This window comes from Choristoneura fumiferana, chromosome 14 (assembly GCF_025370935.1).
Source record: "Choristoneura fumiferana chromosome 14, NRCan_CFum_1, whole genome shotgun sequence".
In the NCBI taxonomy this organism is placed as follows: Eukaryota; Metazoa; Arthropoda; class Insecta; order Lepidoptera; family Tortricidae; genus Choristoneura; species Choristoneura fumiferana.
In genome coordinates, this window is record NC_133485.1 from 3,074,355 (window position 1) to 3,097,201 (window position 22,847).

The 22,847-nt window shown below is 35.7% G+C and overlaps 1 protein-coding gene across 1 annotated transcript in view; it reads right to left on the minus strand.

The window, feature by feature from the left end:
* The window catches only part of LOC141434720 (uncharacterized), a 77,536-nt gene extending 65,716 nt beyond the window's left edge, over positions 1–11,820 (minus strand). Inside the window, exon 1 of the mRNA XM_074097159.1 lies at positions 11,704–11,820. Coding sequence (XP_073953260.1) covers positions 11,704–11,721 — 18 coding nt within the window. The 5' untranslated portion in view covers positions 11,722–11,820. The remainder of the gene's footprint in view (positions 1–11,703) is intronic.
* Positions 11,821–22,847: the final 11,027 nt, after the last annotated feature.

Sequence of the window (22,847 nt, forward strand, 5' to 3'; positions counted from 1 at the left end):
TATTTTTTGAATACTTCTAAAGTGAACAGAGTAGGTATAATATGAAATCAAGTAGAACGAAAAAAAATACAGCTTTTACATTTATTTTATAAACCACGAATTAGTCAAATAACAAAAATTAAACATAGAAAACAAGGTTAAAAAGGAAAAATATAGTGTCAATAGTTATAATATAAGACATATTAAGCAACAGTCATACTTATTGGCAGACTAATATGGATATATGATAATCTTTGACTCAATAAGGCATTAGGGTCTTAGGTCATGGCCTTCTGTTTCCTAAAATGGGCTTGACAGGTGGGTGGTGCAAAAGTAATCTGCTTCAAAATGTATACGAGTTAACCTCTTATCAGATTTCACGTGTGTTTGACTTTTAGATACTTTTGATGAGTTTTAACTAGCTCTTTTGGGATAATATCATGATAAAAATACAAACTCAGTCAAATGACGGAAAATCGTTTGGCACTTTAGATAGTATGTGTATATACAGTATTAATTGTGTATTTGTGTATTTGTTTTTATAATGTAATAATTGTACATATAGAAGTTTTTATAGTTAGAGTTATAACATAATATAAATTATATTTTATCTCTGTTAATATACAGGTGATCATGAGTGTTGTCCTTTTTTATAATGAAATAATTTAACATGTTTTGGCAAACTGAATTTTTACGTTCCAACCATATTTAAGGTTTATTCTCTAACAAAAATGAGATCAATGTTGTCTTGATGAAATAAATAAATTATTATTATTCATTATAGTCCGCTACTCTATATTTCTCTTTTTTTAATCTAGAAACCTAATCACCGGGTTTACTTTCGGCTAGGTTAACTAAGATTTGTATTAATACCGGGTACATATTATTATAATTATTTTGCTTACTTGACAAAATTAATTGAGCCGATTTTCTATTACTACTAATTACTTTCAATTTATATTTTTTTACTTTGCTACATGTATTTGAATACAACACAATTTTTACATAATCGTTAAATTTTCATAATCGTTTTCATCATGGCCAGTTTTAGTAAAAATAATTCTTCCTGTGTAATTATTATTGCAAATGTTTACAACAGGGTTCACTAACATCTTAAAGAACCCTAAACCTCAACGAAAGCGTCCGCATGTTTGCGAGCCGTGTTAGCGCTATAAAAAGTAAAAGTTGAGTGCAAGACTCCTATTGCGTAAGCCGCAAGATTGAAAATAGCATAGGCAAGGTTGTACTTAATTGTTGTTACATCGTATGTCAAATACTTTTACTCCGTACATAAGTCATAGGCATAAGTTGCTTGGGACTTTCTCGGAAGGTCGTCAAGGACAGAGGGATGCTTAGAGTAGCTTAAACATAGTGTTAAAAAATCCTGCACGATAATTCGATTTTATTTTATTTTAATTTATGACTTCTAATTAATAATACGATACAAGTGGCAAAACATTATAAATAAAAAAAAGTTGAGTACAAGAAGTTTTTTCCACAGAAGATTTATTTCCATAGTTCAATTAATATTAGTAATGTATAACGTATTAGTAATCAGTAGCTTTCACGTGGTTTACATTATTGCACAGGACTTTTTTAATACCATGAATAGTAATGAAATATTAATGACCTTTTATAAACTCCATAGGAATTAACACGCTACCTCTACTGTATCCATTTATTTAAATCAGCTTTGTGAACTGCAAGATCTTTTTAGAACAAAAAACACTGTAGATAACTAAGATGTATCTATTTACATACATGCAAAGATAATAGCAGTGTCAGATTGACCAAAATCTCCATTGCGAATCCAATGCTCAAAGATACCTCATTCAACACTGCCTTTCACCGAGACATGCCCAGTTTAGTAAACGGTCTACATTATAATAACTGACCTTTCACAAAAGCTGAGAAATAGCCGCATCCTGTTGTAACCTCTTTTAAAGAGTACCGTCATTGTTGGCAAAGCGCCTTATACGGGAAAAATATTTTAGCCACGACTTGGCTTTCTAGAAGAATAGCAAAATGTGTTAATATGCTAAACACGTACCTAAAGAAATAATGCAGGAAAAAATCGAAGTTTAACATTTAGACCTAAAAATACTAAAAATGGCTCTGAAACGGGAACGTTTTGTGTGCTCTGCCTACCCCATTTAGAAATACAGGCTTGATGTTTATGTTAACATTTAATTAAGCATAACAGATACGACATGTTAAATTATATACAAATAAACAACATTAGATTTCATAAATGATAAAGATGATGATTTTAAATGAGGTATCGTAAAACTAAGTAAGTACCAGCTTTCTTTATTTTCTTCTTAAATTTCCATTGACTAAACCAATGAATAAAAATAAAGATCTTTGGAAACGTACCTAAAGTAAAAAAAAAACACAAATAATTTTATATCGAAGTCTCCATTTACGCTCTGTTCCGTTAGCGCTATTAGAGAAGCCACAGCTCGTCGAACATCTAACTACCAATTTATAATGCTTTTATCAAACGAACACTTAATTGATTGGTTTGTTTGTTTGATAATTCGGTAATGGTTGTTTTGTTTACTGTCTGAGAACCACTAGTATTCGGAGGATACATCGTCAAACGTCAAACGTAATTGAGGTACTTAGTTTTGTTTTACGACAGTAAATGTGCCTAGCCTAGAGGCTGTTGGCTATTTTTAACTTCTTTATAATATAAGGCTTCGCTTGTAACTAACAATGTAATCATATCTTCCAATTCTATTTTTACTCACTTAATTCATTCAATTTATGTAAATAAGTTTTTGTTAAGAAAATAATTTTTAATTCAAGATTTTTGCTAACTGTACTTTTTGCTGACTGTACTATCATTGTTATCCGAACTATATATGTGTTCCAAATTTGTAGTCGATACCATTAAACTTTTTGGAGTTCCGTCCTGCGGAGACGATCCGGCCCAGACCATCAGAATTTCACTACCGTTTATTGTATTGTCACCAGATTTACATAAATATACCGAATTTTAAGTTAATCCGATCACCGGAACACAACATGCAAGATTTAATCTGAACATACATACATTGCTAGTTAAATAAAAACTTAAATTGTAAAATATAGGGCAAATTGTACGATTGCTGTTTGTTGTTTTTTTTTCACAATATCCAGCCCATATACTAACAGAAGCTTTTACTCCACAATTATAAATCTCCAAGGCAATCACTCAAAAATGTGTTGTGTAATACAGCCTTCGCGGGTGAATGTGACTGCAGATCATGCATTTTGCAATATTATTTACATATGTAACTAAAGCTTTTCATTTTATTTACGAATCGTATTTTTTATGATCTAATTGGTATATTGTACTAACACAAAAAAAAGTTTCAAGTTTTTTTGGCATACCAAACGTACAAGGTTGACTATACGTACATTATAATCAAGCAAGTTTCAAGTTGATGTCATTAATCGTTGAAGAGTCTCATCCTGTAGAAACGATCCTTGTCACACCACTGGGTATACTGTCACAGAACCTAAGCATGTCCAATTTCAGCTCTATCAGAAACTAGGAAGTGGTTGAAAAATGGTTCGCAAATTTTGAAACCACAACATACCTAAATACGAACGTTGCAGTATAACCCCTCGTATGCGGTTACTAAAAAAATGCAAGATTAAAAAAATGTAAGTTTATGACGACCGGATGGCCAAGTGGTTAGAGAACCTGACTACGAATCTTGAGGTCGCGGGTTCGATTCCCAGCCGGGGCAGATATTTGTATGAATAATACGAATGTTTGATCTCGGGTCTTGGACGTTTAATATGTATTTAAGTATGTATTCTTATTTATTATTATTATTATCTATATGTATGTTTATCCGTTGCCTAGTATCCATAGTACAAGCTTTGCTTAGTTTGGGACTAGGTCAATTAATTATTAATTGTTTGGTGTCAAGTGTCCCATGATATTTATTTTATTTTATTTATTTAATTTAAGTCTCACTTGTTTTAATCAGCACAAGACAACATAGACTTTTTGGCACGGATTTGCATCCTAAGAAGCATACCAGGGGTTAAAACCTTGTATAAATTGACTGCAATGTCATGTCAAGGAAAGATACCAATAAAATGTGAGTGAGCTACTTCCTGTCATATGGTCTTACACATCAAGTAACACTTGACGAATTTTACCTCAACGCTTAACAACTTGTTTTGTCGTTCATACAAGCGCGTCGCTACAAGCGACATCCTTTCACCACAGATCAGTTAAAGTTCACCACGCAGTAACCCGCGCTTGCTGCGCTGTAAATCACTTACTGCACTTAAATACATGGTTATGTTATAAAATGCTTCCGATGGCCGATCACTAGTTATAACTCATCATCATCCCAACTTATATGCGTCCCACCGCTGGGCACAGGCCTCCTCTCAGAATGTGGGTTTGATTAAAAATATCATTATTAACGGAGGCTCTCCCGAACTAGTGATAGATTCCTCTTCGCCATTCATAAATGCTTGTGGACTCCGGTCTCTTGCTATTGTGCGACAACTCTTGAGTCTGCAGGCATTGGAAGAGACGATGGCATGGAGGACGGGCCGAGTGTCGGTATGGGGTGCTACCTGTTTCTCACCATCTCAATGGATTTTATTAGGTACAGCAGAGCTGTTGCACCATATGAAGCGGCCGAAAAAGCAAAAGCACACAAATACAGGGGTCTAGGTTTCGAATACGACATATCCTATTCGGTGTTACGTGTCATTCAGTCTGTCATGATTACAGGTTTATTTTATAGGCATACTATTGTTGACATATCGCATAGTTTTCATTTTATTTCCATTGTTTTCGGTCGCCTTTTTTCGACGCACGCACATCGTTGCGGCATAATTAGGTACGATATCCTATCACCCAAAAGAAAAAGTAATTTTTTCTATGCTAAATATTAGAGTAATTTTTATGTTTCCTCTAATTGGGTTACCTTTCGTTGACGACGCGGTTTGCTCCGCGTCAGTGGAAGCGTACCGCAACGCCGGGATCACCGACCGTATTGTCATACTGACCTTCTACATAAATGACTTGTCACCTCATACTGTTCAATATGTTGACTAACGACTCTATACCTGACATTTGGATCAATGGATCATGAATGGACGGTGATCACAATGTCAAGGCTGGACTCAGTCGGGCGTGGAACGCTCGCGTTGAATGAATCCGTTCATTGATGAAGAAGCAATTGTAAAAGTTGTTTTTATTTATAAGAAAATGGGAGATTTAGGAAATGAGGCAGTTTATGGGTGGATAGGTTTTGAGGTTGTAAAAATACCGTATAGTTTAACTTGCGATTGCACTCGCGGGACTTAGGTAATCATGCAAAACGGAGAAATCGTCGGATATTGTCAGTGGTGTGTATTATACCTACTCTTTTGACACAGTCCACTTTGAACTTAATGTTAATGGTGTTTCCATTTGTCAACATTAATTTTAAAAACCGGCCAAGTGCGAGTCGGACTCGCGCACGAAGGGTTCCGTACCATCTACGAGTATACATCATTTATTAGACATTAGCAAAAATCGGCAAAAAATCACGTTTGTTGTATGGGAGCCACCCTTAACTATTTATTTTATTCTGTTTTTAGTATTTGTTGTTATAGCGGCCACAGTTATACATAATCTGTGAAAAATTCAACTGTCTAACTGTCACGGTTCATGAGATGCAGCCTGGTCACAGACGGACGGACGGACAGCGAAGTTTTAGTAATAGGGCTTCCGTTTTTGCCCTTTAAGTACGGAACCCTAAAAATATAAAACCTTTAATAGTGGATAGGTCAATTTTCCGAAATTTCTCTTCTCTACTTTTTCAACTTGGTGGTGATCTCTTACCATCAGGAGACCAACTTGCTCGTTAGCCATCCAGTCGAATAAAAAAAAAACTTTTTTCCCTTTAGGTTAGGTTACTAATTAGGGGTCATCCATAAATATACGCCAGACTTTTAGGGGAGTGAGATGACAAGGAGGGGGGAGGGGTGACGAGGCATTGGCAGGCCATGAGGCGGACTGGCAACCTCACGAGAGGTGCAAGCAACCGGTGGATGCAAGTGGCGAGTTGTTAATTGTGGCGTTCTAAGGGGGAGCATTTATTCAACAGTGGACGTCTTCCGGCTGATGATGATGATGATGAAAGATGTTTTTTGTGTTGGTTGCTTGAGTTGCGTATGAGGAAGACGCAAGATTATGATCACTGCCCGGTCTTACATAACAACTATAATAGATATCCAATACAAATAAGTAATCCTAACGTAATGCACGACTTTAATTTCATATTGGGTTCCCAGAGGCGGTATGAATATAAATATTGTATCAACTTATACGAGTAGGTACCTATGAAATAGTCGTGATGGACTGACAGATATTACACAGCCTAAACCATTGGAGATAAAGGTCAAAGTCAAAGTCAAAATATCTTTATTCAATTTAGGCTATAACAAGCACTTATGAATCTCAAAAAAAAATCTACCAACTGTTCGGAAAAAACGTCTGTTGAGAAGAATCCGGCAAGAAACTCAACGAGGTGTATTTTTTTTAAACAGATTTACAATATTATTAAATGATATCTATACATCACAAATGTAAGTATTTAACACAACTTCATTTTTAACACAGTAGGTTCGCTGTTTGAAGTAAGGGATCGCCAATGCGGATAGAATGGGATACTTGAAATTTGTCAAGGTCTTAACAAAATTCTGTATGTTTGTTTATGAGGAACCTTTTCCGAAGGTACGCATGGAGTGGAGGTATCAAGTTGAAATCATGGTTTTTGTTTATTAACGTAACATTTTTAACGGTTATCTTTTACCGTAAAAAAGAAACAGAAATCAATAGTTACTACGTCACTGATGTAAAAAACTCGCAAGGTGGCCATTGAGTGACGCCCACACGTGGCTTTCACTGCTCGTCAATGGACAATGATTCACAAAAATGTCATGTGAACATTTTAATTTATTTTCGATAACAGGTTCCTTCAATTTTTAAGTGGAAGAAAAAGACGTAGACTCCTAAAGAGTGTAATAATATTTTTTTATGATACTTATATACTTAGCTTTCTGTACACATAAAAAAATGTGCAGAAATTTAGATTTTTTTTTTAACAAGATTGTTAATTTAAACTTTGACATTAATTTGACCTTGTTAACATTTCATAAGTAAGACATCAACGCGCGACCGACATGATAAAATGAGCTTATCCTAACCTAGAATTATCGAATGAAATTTTTCAGTCATTACGGTATTATAATGCAAAAATAAACAATCACGTGTGAGATTCATTTAAGATTTACCTCTAATGTTTTTAGGCCTTTTTTTAGGAGCATTATAGTACAAGAAAGAGAATCAAGAAAGAGGGTTATGTATATAGACACTTAAATTATTTTTCATTTATCCCGTGCAACCTTAATTGATCAAGAATAAAGGGTCGGGCTCCCAAATCGTGCGTTCGTCAGTCTCGTCACGCACCTGCCGTAACGGTCCGCAGGTAGGGCCGGCACCACTAACCGATTGAGCTACATACTACCGCTTTCTTCGGGACCATTTACATATAACCGTTGTCCTTACTATTAACTCATCTACTAAATAATATAATCTGAAAATATAAAACATTTATATATTCAGATCTGACTTACAAATGTTTAATGTTGTAACTGTGAAAGTTTGTAAGTCTGTTTGTATGCTTGTTACTGCATCACTTCTAAACCGCTGAACCGATCTAGATGAAATTCGGTGTACTGTACAGATATTTTGAGTCTCGGGGAAGGAATAGGATAGTTTTATCCCGGAAAATTACATAGTTCCCGCGGGATAGCGATAACCGAAACCTGCGCGGACGGAGTCGCAGGTAACGTTTGTACATAACTTCACAAAAAAGAATATAAAAAAACGTGCACACATTAAAACATCGGCATTCTGTGATATGTAGAAAAATATCAACTCTGAGATAAATAAGTTTTTTGTTAAAAAAAAACATTTTTAATACAAGTGTTTTTGCTGACTGTACTTTTTGTTGACTGTACTTGCATTGTTAGACTACATTCCGTACCAAATTTCAATTCGATTGCATTAACCGTTGAGGAGTTCCGTCCTGCAGAGTGGATCCTGGCTGGACTACCAGGATGTCACTACCAGATTATTGTATTGTCACCAGATTTACATAAGAATGCGAAATTTCAAGTCCATCCGACCACTGGAAGTGTGTCAAATTCAACTTACAAGATTTGACCCGCACATATTTACATACACAGGTACAACATACATACATTGAAAATTAAATAAAGCTTATAAAATGCATTTAAATGGAAGCTTTTATTCTAACGGTATTTTTTATTTATACCTTTCAAGCTTAACCTGCTTGCTTTCTTAACCTTGCGTTCAACATCTATCATATTATATTACATATTGTTTCATATATGTAGAGATAATTCTTTACATACAAGGCCATGAGTTACACATTAATTAGTTTTAAATAAATGACGACAAATTATTTATCTTAAAACAACCTTAAAACGAAATCGGCACAAGGTGATACTGACAGAGTTTCGATCGTCATATAAATTACTAGCTTTTGCTCGTGGCTTCGCCCGCGTGGAATTCGGTTATCGCGCGCTGTTCCCTCGGGAACTGTGCATTTTTCCGGGATAAAAAGTAGCTTATGTCACTCTCGGGCCCATAAATAATTGCCCATGAATAAGTAAAGGTGCGACCAAACCGCTGCTTTAAAAACGGTAACGGCACGGAATCGCAGTGACGCACCGTATGCGCGCCGTTTTATTATCGCATGCTCTCCACACCGCTGCTTAAAATACGGAATCGCAGTGACGTGTCGTAAGCGTCAGGACTTTACCGAACAACAGTCTTCTCGTTTACGGCCCGTCACTGCGATTCCGTATTTTAAGCAGCGGTGTGGAAAGCATGCAAAAAAACGGTGCGCTTACGGTGCGTCACTGCGATTCCGTGCCGTCACCGTTTTTTTAGCAGCGGTGTGGTCGCACCTTAACAAGTATCCGAAGCTGTAAACTCGATATCAGAACATGAAATAATATCACAGTATTAAGAATCTCAAGACTGTTTCTGACAGATAAATGTTCAACAGTAGGTACTCTTTGAACTGCATTAGATAATCAACAATGAATCAATTTAGCTATCTGCTCTTAGAAAGTGCTGCGAATGCATTTGCATGTTAGTTTTACTATGCACGCGCGTAAATACAATGGGTATTGTGATAATGCACATTTTTATTACAAATATACATGTCTTATGCAAGGAAAACACACGCGTCATATGCTTTACAACTTCCAGCATAGTAGGTAATTTAAAGCATTTGAGTAAAGTACACGTTTTTTCAGCAACTTTCAGTAGCGAGTAGCTTGAAGGCGGATGCACACCAGATGCGTGTGCTTAGTTTGGAACTAGGTCAATTGGTGTCAAGTGTACCATGATATTTTATTTACCTAAAATTGCTAAAAGTGGCTCCGAAGCGGTAACGTTTCGTGTGCTCTGCCTACCCCATTTGGGAATACAGGCGTGATGTTTGTGTGTATGTTTTTACTTCAGGACCATTTGATTCAAATAAATGGGTACCCGGCAACAGGTAAACCAACTTAAATACATATTATTGAGGAGGCCTATGTATGAGGGTGGCATGCCCTACAGGGGACGTCACAGGGGACCGAAGAGCTGACAGCCTTCGAGCTGACAGACAATGAATAAGCTTGGCTATTTGAAAGGAAACGCTGCCAGCATCTTCGGGACCTTGCCTAAGGGCACCTAAGGGGTACTTTAAGCAATTTGTTTTAGTTTTAGGTTTATTTATTATTATTATTAATTTATGTAAGTATTTTTAGTTCATAACTTCACTAGTTATATAAAACATAAAAAACTTGAATATAAGTGAAAAAAACATCATACATAACACCTGCCCCAATGGAAGATCGATCCTAGGAGCCAAGTAGTCGAGTTCTCTAACCTCTCAACCAACCGGTTATTAAAAACTTGGAAGCTAAATTCCCTTTTCACACTAACTTAACCGTTTTGTTACAAGAAACTTGACAGATCGTACGTCAAACCCGCGTCGCGTCAGCGGTAGGCACTCTTGAATGAAGCTCATCTTTCACTTTCGCTCTCATCTCAAATCATCGCTTAAAACTTAATTAAAGCCCCCGAGCGTGAGTTCACGTTAATTATTGCATAATTACCGCGGTAATAATCGTAACTTTGTGGATAAAGTTTCGTGCTTTTGTCGTGTTTCGTGCTTTACTGGAGTTTGGATTGTTTAAACGGAAGCAATAATGCTATAATCAAGATTATACGAGTACAATATTTTTTACGGTTATTAAAGGAGACCTTTACCCCATAATGGAATACTAAAATAGCTGTAAAAAATACAACTTAATAATTATTAAGTAGATTTATGTACGTTATATAAAGTTTTCATATTGATATAATTTTTGAGCTATTAAAAAGTAACGAAAAGCCAAAACCTACAAGTTCAAAAGCAAATTTATAGATTCAAGAGCACATTTCTCTATTAGCGTTTTGACCAGCGCCGTTCGCAAGACCGGCAGATTGCTGATTTTAGGGACCATTTCGTGACATGCATAACTATATTTTTTTCTTTATTTTTTTATCGTTGTCGTTGTCACAAATAAATGTTTTTTATTTTATTTTTTATATCTATACCAAATAAATATTTTTCACTAGAAATATGGAAGAAATCAATGCCCAGATTTAAATTTGTGATGTTAATTTTTTTATTAAGTGTTATTTGTTTTCGGGCATTTTTGATTTTAGGTCTGAAAATATATTGTTGGCATTTTGACAGAACGAAAAACTTAAAGGATTAATAATTAAAATGGCTACTAACGATTGAGTTACATTCTGTTTAAGATTATTACCACGCATAAGTCTTGTCGCAGTTTTAAGCTTGTACTCGTACGTACCCACGGGAGGAGAATTGGTAAAAAATGTACATAAAACATTACAGTATTTATCGAAAACAACGTATTGTTTAAAGATCCGGTATTGACCAAGAAAAGATATCGAGAAGCAAGCGGTGAAACGGAAGTTTGCTTCTCCGGCCGGTCGCAGATCGCGGTCCTTTCGCGACCACGTCACTACCTGCGACCTACTTCATTTCACTCGTATTTTTAGAAAATATACAATTAAAAAAAATAGTTCCGTAGATGAAAAGTTTGATTAAAATGTAATTTAAAAGTAAAGCGAAAGCGAAAAAAGGTTGACGATAAATGATCATTGGTTTGAGACCACAATTGAAGAAAAAAAAACTAATGTAAATACCATTACTTTTTTAGAAAAAAAGAACACTTCAAAAAATAAATTGAAAATAAACAGACCGGTGTTTAAAGTGTCGAAATTTAAAGGTGAAGCGTAAAAACTTTGACGATACAATGATATTCGGTTTAAGATCACATTTGAAGAAAAAATAATGGCAGTTTTATGAAAATCATCCGTTCACGCTAACAGTTCCGCTCATTAAGCGCTATTAAAACAACTAAACACACAGATATAAAGCGTTTGATTATGCGCAAGTAACGACTAAAAAGTTTTCACTAAATCACCGTTAGAGCAGTTTTTAGTCATCACTTACTTTTAGTTTAATCAATCGGCTAATCGATATTTAGAACTTGACTTTCACTTGTTCAATAATAAAATCTTCACACGATTAAAAAAAAATAGAAAAATATACGTACCCAAAAAATTACCCTCATGGTATCCGAGTGCACTGCACTTAAAAAAATAGATTAAATTGTTTTTTTAGAGCACAACACAGGCGCGTGAGTCCGCGCGTCACTGGCTACTGCGCCGGCGCACCGCGCAGCCTCCCGCCAAAGAAAGTACACATTCACATACGATTATGTAAAGTTTGGGCAAAAGCACTAGCGGGGTTGGATAACTGAGGTTAGAGGTTTTTGGATAATTAGGGTCTGTTTTTGTTGGTAGTGCCCGTCTGTGGCATAGAATTAGTTGCGTTACTTTTTGTAAGTATGGGGGATAAGGTGGGGGTTAGCAAGCCCCAGAGCTAGCTGCTCGAATGCTCATAGTGAGCCGTCAGTAAATAGTCAAAATACTTGACTCCAGTAATACTCTACGAGTACATATTTAGTTGATATCAAGCTGATTGGGCGTCTCGAACTTCTTTAGATATTTTCGTAACATATTTTTGAGTAGAGTCATACAATAAAGTGTAGAGATGAAAGAACAGCATTTTTTTATAAAAATGATGCTTTACTTAGTCAGATTATGTCAAACATGGGCTGGTTATAAATATAGCGATGCTATCATTTAATTTCTATTCTTTGTTTTGGGCACTAACATTTTTATTTACTTACTTTTACTCCAAGAAATTTAAATACGATAAAACCATTCCTTTAGTTAATTGTAAAGTGTTTATGCTTTCAAAATAAGGGTCCTCATATATGAATGAGAACGTAATATACGAGTTTAGTATTTTTAATCTTACTGTTACATTGTATGTATTGATAACGCGACTTAGTGAAGAAAATGAGTCAGTGCAAAGATTAAAAGTGTATCTAATACAGTGAAATCAAAATATTGATACAAAGTGAGTTCTGTATCTAATTGAAACATGACTTTATAGGAAAGAGCAGGTATAATACTTTTAATTTACAGAAGAAGATTAGATATGGTCTCACGTAAAGGCTTCATTAATATTGGGGAATGAAATCGGCAGGTTTATTATGTAAAGTGAATTGCTTGCTTGTGTGTCTGTGACTCGTTTATGTTGGATATTTGGACGACATTTGGTATGGCTAAATCTGTGGAACAATACATTGGCTACTTTTTATCCCAAAATGCCCGCGGGATTGGGATAAAGTCTCGTAATCTCAACAGATAAAGTCTTCGAGGTGTGAAATTTTGCACGGGTATTCTACATAAATACATCGTATGAAGACCACGATGCAATCTGTGTGAATCCTCGAACTTCAATTTAATTTTCAAATCTAGTTATAATACAAAGTTGTGGGTAGACTAATTATACAGGTGGTCCTAAAAATGTTAGGCTAAAATTAATACGACATATTACAGCAGGTATACCCAATTACAGTACGATTACTTGGAGTTAACACTTGACAGATGGGCGTGCCTTCAGTCAATTTTCAACTTTGACGTCATACAAATAAAGCCATTTTTAGTATACCGCTACCCACGTTTACAGATTAAGTAAAAACTATTTTATTTGTATGACCTCAAAGTTGAAAATTGACTGAAGGCACGCCCATCTGTCAAGTGTTAACTCCAAGTAATCGTATTGTACCTATCTGCTTTATCTGAACACCCCTGTAAATATTTGTCAGGATTTTTTGGCTGTGGGTTAATAAAAATTTCATACATTGATCGATGTTTAAATTGTACCATGTCAAAGGCGTGACTAAATTTAAAATAAAAAATCTGTTAAACAAACATTGGTTTTCAGTCAAAGTGACCCAACCATTCTGTATATATCCTGGCTATATCAATAACCGGAAATAATTTAAGACATCTTGTATATTTATGTTAATATAAAATATGTTGCACAAAAACAGATGCACAAAATGAACCACCAATAAACAGATATTTGAACATAAGCTTAGCGTTACATAACAAATCATTTCTCCAGTTCACCTGCCTTCATAACATTATACGACTCTATATGGTTTAAAGTTTTATTGCAGTTAATAAAAACAAACAGCGCTCTATAACTTTTTATAATATTGCGTAACAAATAATAATTAATTACTAGCGATAAAATAAAAGTTATGGGTGTGAACTATGTAAATTGGGTTTGAAAAAGTTGACAGAGAATGCTTGTGAAATATTGTATTGGGATTTCTTTCTTTTGTTTTTAAAATAAATGTCATATTTTCTTTCGAATATTAAAATATATAGGAAATTTAATCTTAGTAGGATTTAATTTTTTTTATAAAATCAGCGAGAAAACGAGCAAGTGGTTCACCTTATATTAAGTAGGTACCTATTCTATGGATTGTTTTTCTTTTTATTGATTTGAATAAAAAAATTGTATTATATCATTCTAGCGTTTTAAATTTTTTTATTATTATTTTGTACCGGAGGATAACAGAGGCGGAAGCGGAGGTCAAAATGAAAGTAGAAAATATATAAATTCATGGTTTTTAAAACATTTCAATTAAATAACGCCAATTTTATCTCCCAAACTAAAATTTTGGAGCACCTTTCAAAGCGATTTACATATTAAAGGCACGTATGTCAACGTACTCGTAAATAAACGTTACAACTTGACGTCGATGCACCTGCAGGGCTACTCCGAAACTCGAAACTCGAAGTTCGTGTCGTGCGGTCCCTCTCGCTCTCGTATTAAATAGTATAAGTGTCAGAGGGACCGCACGACACGAACTTCGAGTTTCGAGTTTCGGAGTAGCCCTGCTGCATCGAAGCCGATGCAGGGGTAAAGTAATTTCTATCGGAAGTTCTGCAGCTATGGAGGCGGTTAAGTCAAAGTTAAAGTCAAAATATCTTTATTCAATTTAGGCTATAACAAGCACTTATGAATGTCAAAAAAAATCTACCACCGGTTCGGAATAACCTCTGTTGAGAAACTCAACGAGGTATAATTTTTTTAAACAGATTTACAATATTATTAAATGATATCTATACATCACATTTGTTACGCCACTCCATTAACAAATGGAGCAAGCAAGTCACCCTCTGGCAACCAAGAGACGGTAAAAGAGGTAGGGGTCGTCAAGTCAGGAGATGGGAAGATGACTTGAAACAGACAGCGGGACCATTCTGGCTGAGAGTGGCAAGGGACAGGCCCCATTGCCCCATTGGAAGAAATTGGAGATTTTTTTGCTTGATATTTATATCGGCAACAAGTAGACGCTTGAAATATTCACAGAATATTTAGTTAGTTGTAACTTATGGAAAGGAGTATGCTCAATATTAAACTAAGAAACAGAATAAAATTGGAAACAATTCGTAAACAAACTGGAGTTACAAGCGTGACGTATAGTATTAAAAAACTAAAATGGAGGTGGACAGGCCACATGATGAGGAACAAAAAAGACAAATGGTCGAAGGACGTAACCGAGTGGTGTCCAAGACAAGGAAAAAAGAAAGAAAGGGAGACAATGTCGTAGATGGGAGGACGACATCAAAAATATAGCAGGCATTACGTGGAGAAGGAAGGCACATGATCGTACTCTGTGGAAAGCTTTAGGGGAGGCCTATGCTGGAAAAGCAACTTAATCTTCTCGGAACCGGTATCCAGTGAAACTTAAAATGTAAGAAAATGTTTAGTGTAAGATTAATGAATAAAGGCTTTTATTATTATTATTATTATTTATAATCACTTTAAAGTTAATAATTAAATAAAAATAAAATAAATATTTAAGGGGGCTCCCATATAACAAACTTGATTTTTTGCCGTTTTTTGCTAATGTGTAATGTTAGATAATGGTACGGAACCCTTCGTGCGCGAGTCCGACTCGCACTTGGCCAGTTTTTATTTTAAATACCTTTGAACTTGATGATACAAATAAAAGCGCGTAGAAACCGACGACGCACAATAAGTTGCCAAATGGTTTTCAACACTTTTCCGCGCCGCAATGCGACGTTGCAACACAACAGGTTGGAGTTCACGCATATAATAAACATAATATGGCTATATTAATATAATATTAACTCTCTATGTATATACCGGTGTTTTCTGTACTGCTTACTGTGTTGGTGTGCAATAAAGAGTTATTGTATTGTTGTATTGTATTAGCCAAAATTATTAGCAATACAGTGAAGGTTAACCAAACAAATTACATTCTTTGCTTCACTATATATTTACTCAATATTTTCCCACTTTATGTGTGTATGGTTGTGACGCATTTTACTAAATCATTAGCATTGCCACTGGTTTGCCTAAATTTTTTAATTTTTTTGATTTGACTAAAAAAGCTTTTAAAGCAATTTGACATCTTCGTTAGTAATACGAGTACATATTATTGTCCTCCCATGATATTTATAACAAGATTTAAAATCAGCCGTCAAATTAAAGAGAAAAACGGATGGGTTAACAACATTGGTTATCTTTATAATAACATAGTACAGCAGGGCTACTACGAAACTCGAAACTCGAAGTTCGTATCGTACCGTCCCTCTCGCTCTCGTATTAAATAGTATAAGTGTCAGAGGGACCGCACGACACGAACTTCGAGTTTCGAGTTTCGTAGTGGCCCTGCAGTTGCCATCAGATATTTCGGAGCGCCCAAGATGATCAAAAATATCGATACATGAACTCTAATACCTTAAGAATAGGGTGCATGTTCCGATATTTTTGACCACCTTGCCCGCTCCGAAATAGCTGATGGTACAACTGTATGGTACTGTACAACTCTCATTATTTTTACCCGACTACCAGATGGAAGATTATTTAAGCAGCTATCAAAGGATTTGGCACAAAATGTACCAATATGTCCGTAGCCTAAACCATAAGGCTGCATTTCCACCAGCAATGTCGAGGAAAGTGTTTTTAATAAACCAATAGAAACGCTTCATTTACCTTTCGTCGCACAGCACAGCGCCTAGTTGTAGTGGAAACATATGAGTGGAGCAAGGATAGGTAGGTACTTAAATGAAGTGTTTCTACTGGTTCATGAAAAAAATATTCCTCGCGACACATCCTTCACATCTCTGGTGGAAATGCAGCCTAGCATTGGTTATCTATATAGTAATTTAGTACAACTGACACTATTTTACAAGCTTTTATTTAGTTTCACCAGTCCCGTTGTCTGTCTGGCTGTCTGTAATCAAATCAAATCTTGCAAGTTAAATTCGACCAACTTCCAGTAGTCGGATTGACTTAAAATTTGGTATATTTATGTAAATTGCACGACAATACAAAAATCTGGTAGTGACATCTTGGTAGTCCGGCCAGGATCGTCTCCACAGGACGGGACTCTTCAAAAGTTAATGTATCGACTTGAAATTTGGTATGCAAATGTAGTTTGGGTGGCAATGCAAGTTAAGTCGACAAAAAGTACAGTCAGCAAAAATGCTATATTAAAAATGATTTTTTTACCAAAAACTTATTTTAAGCAGCTTTCAAAAGGCTCAACGCAAAATATACCAAATTGACCATAGTCTCCTAAACCATAAGCTTTCGAAACCAGCCTTTTAGCGAAACCTCCCTAAATTATAACTTGTCGTATGCCTTGAAGCATCCCACACTAATTACCTATCTAAGTGATCTAGGAATTTGAACTCTAACCCGCCACGAACTTGGATAAGTTAAACAGGTTTCGCCACACATCTGGTTGCGTACATGTTTGCAATACGGTTCATCTCGAATTAAACCAGCGTGCATTCGATTCGTTGCGTAATTCTTTATAACTAATACTGTCTAATTAACAGGCAGTCGGGCAGTTACTGTTTAGATTAATAATTTCGTAAATATTACATAGTACCTATATAATGGTAAAAAAATAGTGGTGCCCTAGTGGTTTGACCTACGAGTATGGCATCTGAAGGCGAGGATCGTGGGTTCAAATCCCGACTCGCATCTCTGATTTTTTCGGAATTTCTGGTTAGAACAAAATTGTTTCTTGTCCATTGGTTGTAGTAATCATTGTTGGAATGTTGACCCGAGCGGTCATGGCTCTAATATATCCAAGTACAGTCAGCAAAAAAACTCACGTCAAAAGTGGAATTTTGAGTAGAAACTTATTGCGGAAAAGACCACTTATTTTGCCCACCGTACATATATTTTGCCCAGAACTTGAGATGATTTGAACAGTTCAGACTATTTTGAAAGGTTAAGTTGCTTATTAGACAGGTATTAAGAGTCAACGATTCGAAATTAAATTTTAATTATTAGCTGTCATCGCTCGTCTCGAGTTAGTTTAATTGCCCAAGAAGACCAATTTACTTGTAGGTACAGTTGAGGAAACTGAATCACCTTTCTAGATAGTAATAGATACAGGACGTCTAAAAATAATCAAAAATAGAAAATTCTTCACCCCATTCATAAAAAAAATTGACAGGGCGATTATTCGAGCCTTTCAACCGCCTTGTTTTCCTGGTCACATTTTTTACAAATTGGCTGTAGATTCTGATGACGTTTTCGATTATTCTATCGGATAAATAAGAAAACCGGCCAAGAGCGTGTCGGACACGCCCAAAAAAGGGTTCCGTAGCCATTGCAAAAAAATAAGTAACATTTTTCTAAGGATTTCGTATTTTATACGGAATCTTCCAAGTTTAGGTATATTTTATACCTTAGGCTGCTATTTACTCTTAAGCTACTAATAACTCTCAAGAAAGTTTGCTATACTTACTACCATCCTGATTTTTTTAAATTTTTCCAACCACCGGTTTAGATTTTAGAGGGGGGGGGGGACGCTCGATTTTAATGAAAATTTGCACTTTAAAGTTGAATATTTTGCAAACGTATCACTGAATCGAAAAATCGTTTTCGCAACCCCCTAATGATTTTAAAAGACCTATCTAACGATACCCCACAACTACAAAGTTAGATGAGAAAAATAAAATCACCCCCACTTTGTCTATGGGAGGTACACTAAAAAAAAAATATTTTTTGAAATTTTAATTATACCATTTTGTCGGCATAGTTTACGCTCATATTCGTGCAAAATTACAGCTTTCTAGCATTGATAGTCCCTGAGCAAAGCCGCGGACGGACAGACAGACAGACATGGCGAAACTATACACTGGGTTCCATTTTTGCCATTTTGGCTCCGGAACCCTAAAAACTGTACTAGAATATGCTGAAAAGTGTCCAGAAAAATGAGCCGGTTGAAACGCTCGCATTACCCTTGGGCAAAACTGATATTGAATGTCCTGCTGTTTGTTCTGCTTCAGGTCGCATTACTGAACCGATTCTCGTAATATTTTGGTAATGGATTCGGTAATTATGTTTTTTGTCGCTTTAATTTATGGAATTTTTTTGATTGATAACGTAAAAAATATCATGATTCAGTCACTTCGCGAGGTGTACAAGCTCACAGAGCCCTAGTGGCTTAGGTTTTTAGTTCTATGTATAGAAGTCATTATGAATCGTTTCAGGATGATTGCTCGTCTCTCGTACCAACCAACGTTCGTGTTAAATATTAAGTGGGTAGTACCTAGAATACTCTATATTATTTATTATTATTTTTGACCTCAAAGCTTTTGAACGGCAACCATTAGTAATAACAAATGGTCCAGTTTAACACTTAGGTTTAAGGTTGCACTGTGGGTTTCGTCTGATGATTTATGTCATAACTTAATGATTCACTTAAGTTAGCGGAAACTAAGCTTTTAAGAGCCAGTAAAGTGAAAACCTTGACATATATTTAGTAGAGGAAATATAAAATTATGATCGTTTCCTGCTAGTACTTCTAAAGAGAAACACTGCTAACTTTTTATTAAAATTAACGGTCAAAAGGCGAAAGAAGTTAATTTGTTTTTTTAACGTCGTTTTAATTAATGACTTTAGACATTAGGCTATTATAGGTCAGTCAAGATTATAATATGTATGTTACTAAATAAGACGTCAAAACTATCTACCAACCTTTATGCTACTAGCCACATTTGATGTTATAGCTGTATAGATAAAAAAAGTTGTTTATTTAAATAAAAACACGTAAATTTCATTAATTAACTACTAATCCTTAATTCTATATACCCTCGAGAGATATTTACACCCTCGAGTGTACTAGGTAGTAGTAGTAAAAACACTCGCGATGAGACTTTTTTCAATTTAGTCTCATAAATATTTATAGTATACTCGTATTTATCCCTGTAAATGTATTGTAGGATTTTTTATTGAGGTTGATACATTTGATGTTCAAATGTTTGTGTCGGGTCATCTAATCCATTACACATCTGTTTAGAAAAAAACTACCAACTACAACACAAGCACGTGATCAAAATGACATTGTGAATATGGCATAACGCCATTATAGCACTCAGTAATGGCCACTGTCGCTGGTCGGTGAAAATGGCAGTGCTTTGAACCCAAAGCGGAGCAGTGGGCCGAAGAAGGGCACCTTTGGCATTGTTAAGTGCCATATTTGGAATAAAGATGGCAAAGAATAAAACACAACAATAGAGGCGTCGTTTTATAATTGTACAACCACAATCACTTTAAATTACCTAAAAACTAGTATCTATGTATTTTTTGTTGTACCTATGTATAGGGTCCACTTTATCTTGAGTCAACAGTTAGGTAACCAATTAGGTTTTTTTAATGAATGAAATCAGGTCAGGTATTTTTGATGGTAAATAATATATTCTCTTACTTATGAATTCACTTTTTCACACTAATCGTATTTAAAATTGGATGCTAGGTCAGGATGCGGACTGTTCTATTTTAATTTCATCATCATCATCCCAGCCTATATACGTCCCACTGCTGGGCACAGGCCTCCTCTCAGAACAAGAGGGCTTGGGCCATAGTTCCCACGCGGGCCCAGTGCGGATTGGGAATTTTATCAACATAATAATAATTATTATTATTATTTATTTCAAACAATCAGTTCATATTGTGTTAGTAACAATTGTCTTATTACCTACATTAATGACATAAAATGAAAATTTCCAATAATACAACAAAGGATAAAACAAAAAACATCCCAACACTTTTAAATTTATTCTGACATGTATTTTTTTTGTAGCAAATTGATCTCCTTTTTAAAAAAAATCAATAATGACGCATCTCATCATACTGATCTATGTCAACTCAATATCTACCGTATCGTGATTGAGCAAGCACCATCGACCTACGTGCCACATGTGTAGGATTGAAATGACCATTCTGATTTCATTTCACATCACTTCGTCACCACCAAAAAGACGTATCTGCAATAAGACACGGAATTAAGAACGACGTTTTGCTTCTCTTACGAGATACGATACTTGAGAATCAAATAGGCGTATGTGCAGTGTTTATTAAAAGAAGACGCGACTTTTTGGTTGTTTGATACATTACGCCATATTATATACGCTCGAAGGGCGTTTAAGCGAAATATTTGCGTAAACGTCCATTAAACGTAAATACATAAATAGACAGTCAGGTGTAATTATTGAATCGAATTGTAATTGCACTAATTGTGGATATTGAGGTCGTTTATATCTCAATCGATTTGGTGTCATTATCACGGATTTAAGAACAATTTTTTACACTATCCAAGGCTGACAAAAATATTCTCTAGGTGGGCAAATTTTTTTAAAGTCTGAGGCGGCGCCGGGCCAGCAGGGCTACTACGAAACTCGAAGTTCGTGTCGTTTGGTCCCTCTGAAACTTATACTATTTAATGCGAGAGGGACGGTACGATACGAACTTCGTGTTTCGTAGTAGCCCTGCAGTTCTTGCAGAGGTACCTACGGTCACGACCGTTAATTTGGGACGCACTTGAGATCGAATATCTGTCATTTTGTATGACAATTCTAAGGATTTTTTGACGAAATGGGTCTCAAATTAAGATAAGATAAGATATCATTTATTGCCACAACACATAGTACAACGAAGACTTAATTAATATAAAAAACTAGACTTAAACACTAACATTTGCTGTGGTAAAGGGGATGTACTCAGCGTATGCCGTGAGGTAGGGTTCCATAGGCTGCCCTGACTGACAGAGCGCTGATTTTCAGTCCACCCCTTTAATACAACCCCGTTGTAAAACGCTCGTGACCGTACATAATTACAAAAAAACGCTTTAGCGGGCAAACGGTACTGGCTGAAAATCAGCGCTGGGTGTTTATTAACGCTTCAGCATTACGCTGAGTCAGCGTCCGATTCACAACCGCGATGATACATACTATCCTTCGTATTGTCTATTTGTACTTTTAATAATATTGTTGTGTCATGTCTCATGTGTAGGTCTTGTGTAGTGAATACATGTTTTTTCTTTTTTTTCTTTCAAATTCAAATAGTGGGCGAATTTGTGGTCCGTGGGCTGCTGAGTTTGGCTAGCCTTATTTTAAATGTAATCTGGAGTAATTCTACAGGCTAAAGGCTCTTGTAAAGGTTTTCAGAATTTTTGATTCAAAATGTACCTAGTCACGCCTTTGACGCAAAGCTCTTGAACATCGATCAGTGTGTGGAATTATTTGATAACAACAGTTGAAACATCCAGAAGGGCCATTCATAAAGTACGTCATACATATTTTGACCATTTTTAGCACCGGGCCTTGTCATACGTATTGCTATGAAAATTTCCATTATTTTGTTCCTGTCACACACCGCTTGTAATTTTTAAATAGCTCGTATCACTGTCACCGTCACTCATCTCGTGTCATAAAACCAAGGCTGCTAGGTTCTCACTGTTGCACAAATTCAATGCCCACCGCGGAGGTTACTTAAGTGAATTAGAACTAAACCAGCAGCCATACAATGCTAGAGCCAAAATATCTAAAGCCAATTAAAGCTACACGTGTCTTGGTATGCCTCTTTTTTATGTCTTTAATACCGTAAATTTGTGTTGGGCTTTTTGGACTATAAAACTAAGCACCTGGGCGACCGAGCTCTGCTCGGGCTAAAACTCGTTAATAAGCGTTTTCTCAGAGATAAGACTAAGCTAGATCGATTTGTCATCCCCGAAAACCCCTACATACCAAATTTCAACGAAATCGTTGGAGCCGTTTCCGAGATTCTGATTACTGTGCCTAAATATCGAGCTGCTCTAAAATTAAGGTACTCGGAACAAAACTCGAATTTAATTCATAAAATTAGTAATGACCGCGATAGTCTAAAAAAAAGTCAGTCTTTGAACTCGAATATGTTAAAAAATTAAAACTCCACGTTCAACGGTTATCTAATGCGGTGATACATAAGTACCTATAGTTTACTCGTAATGATTTT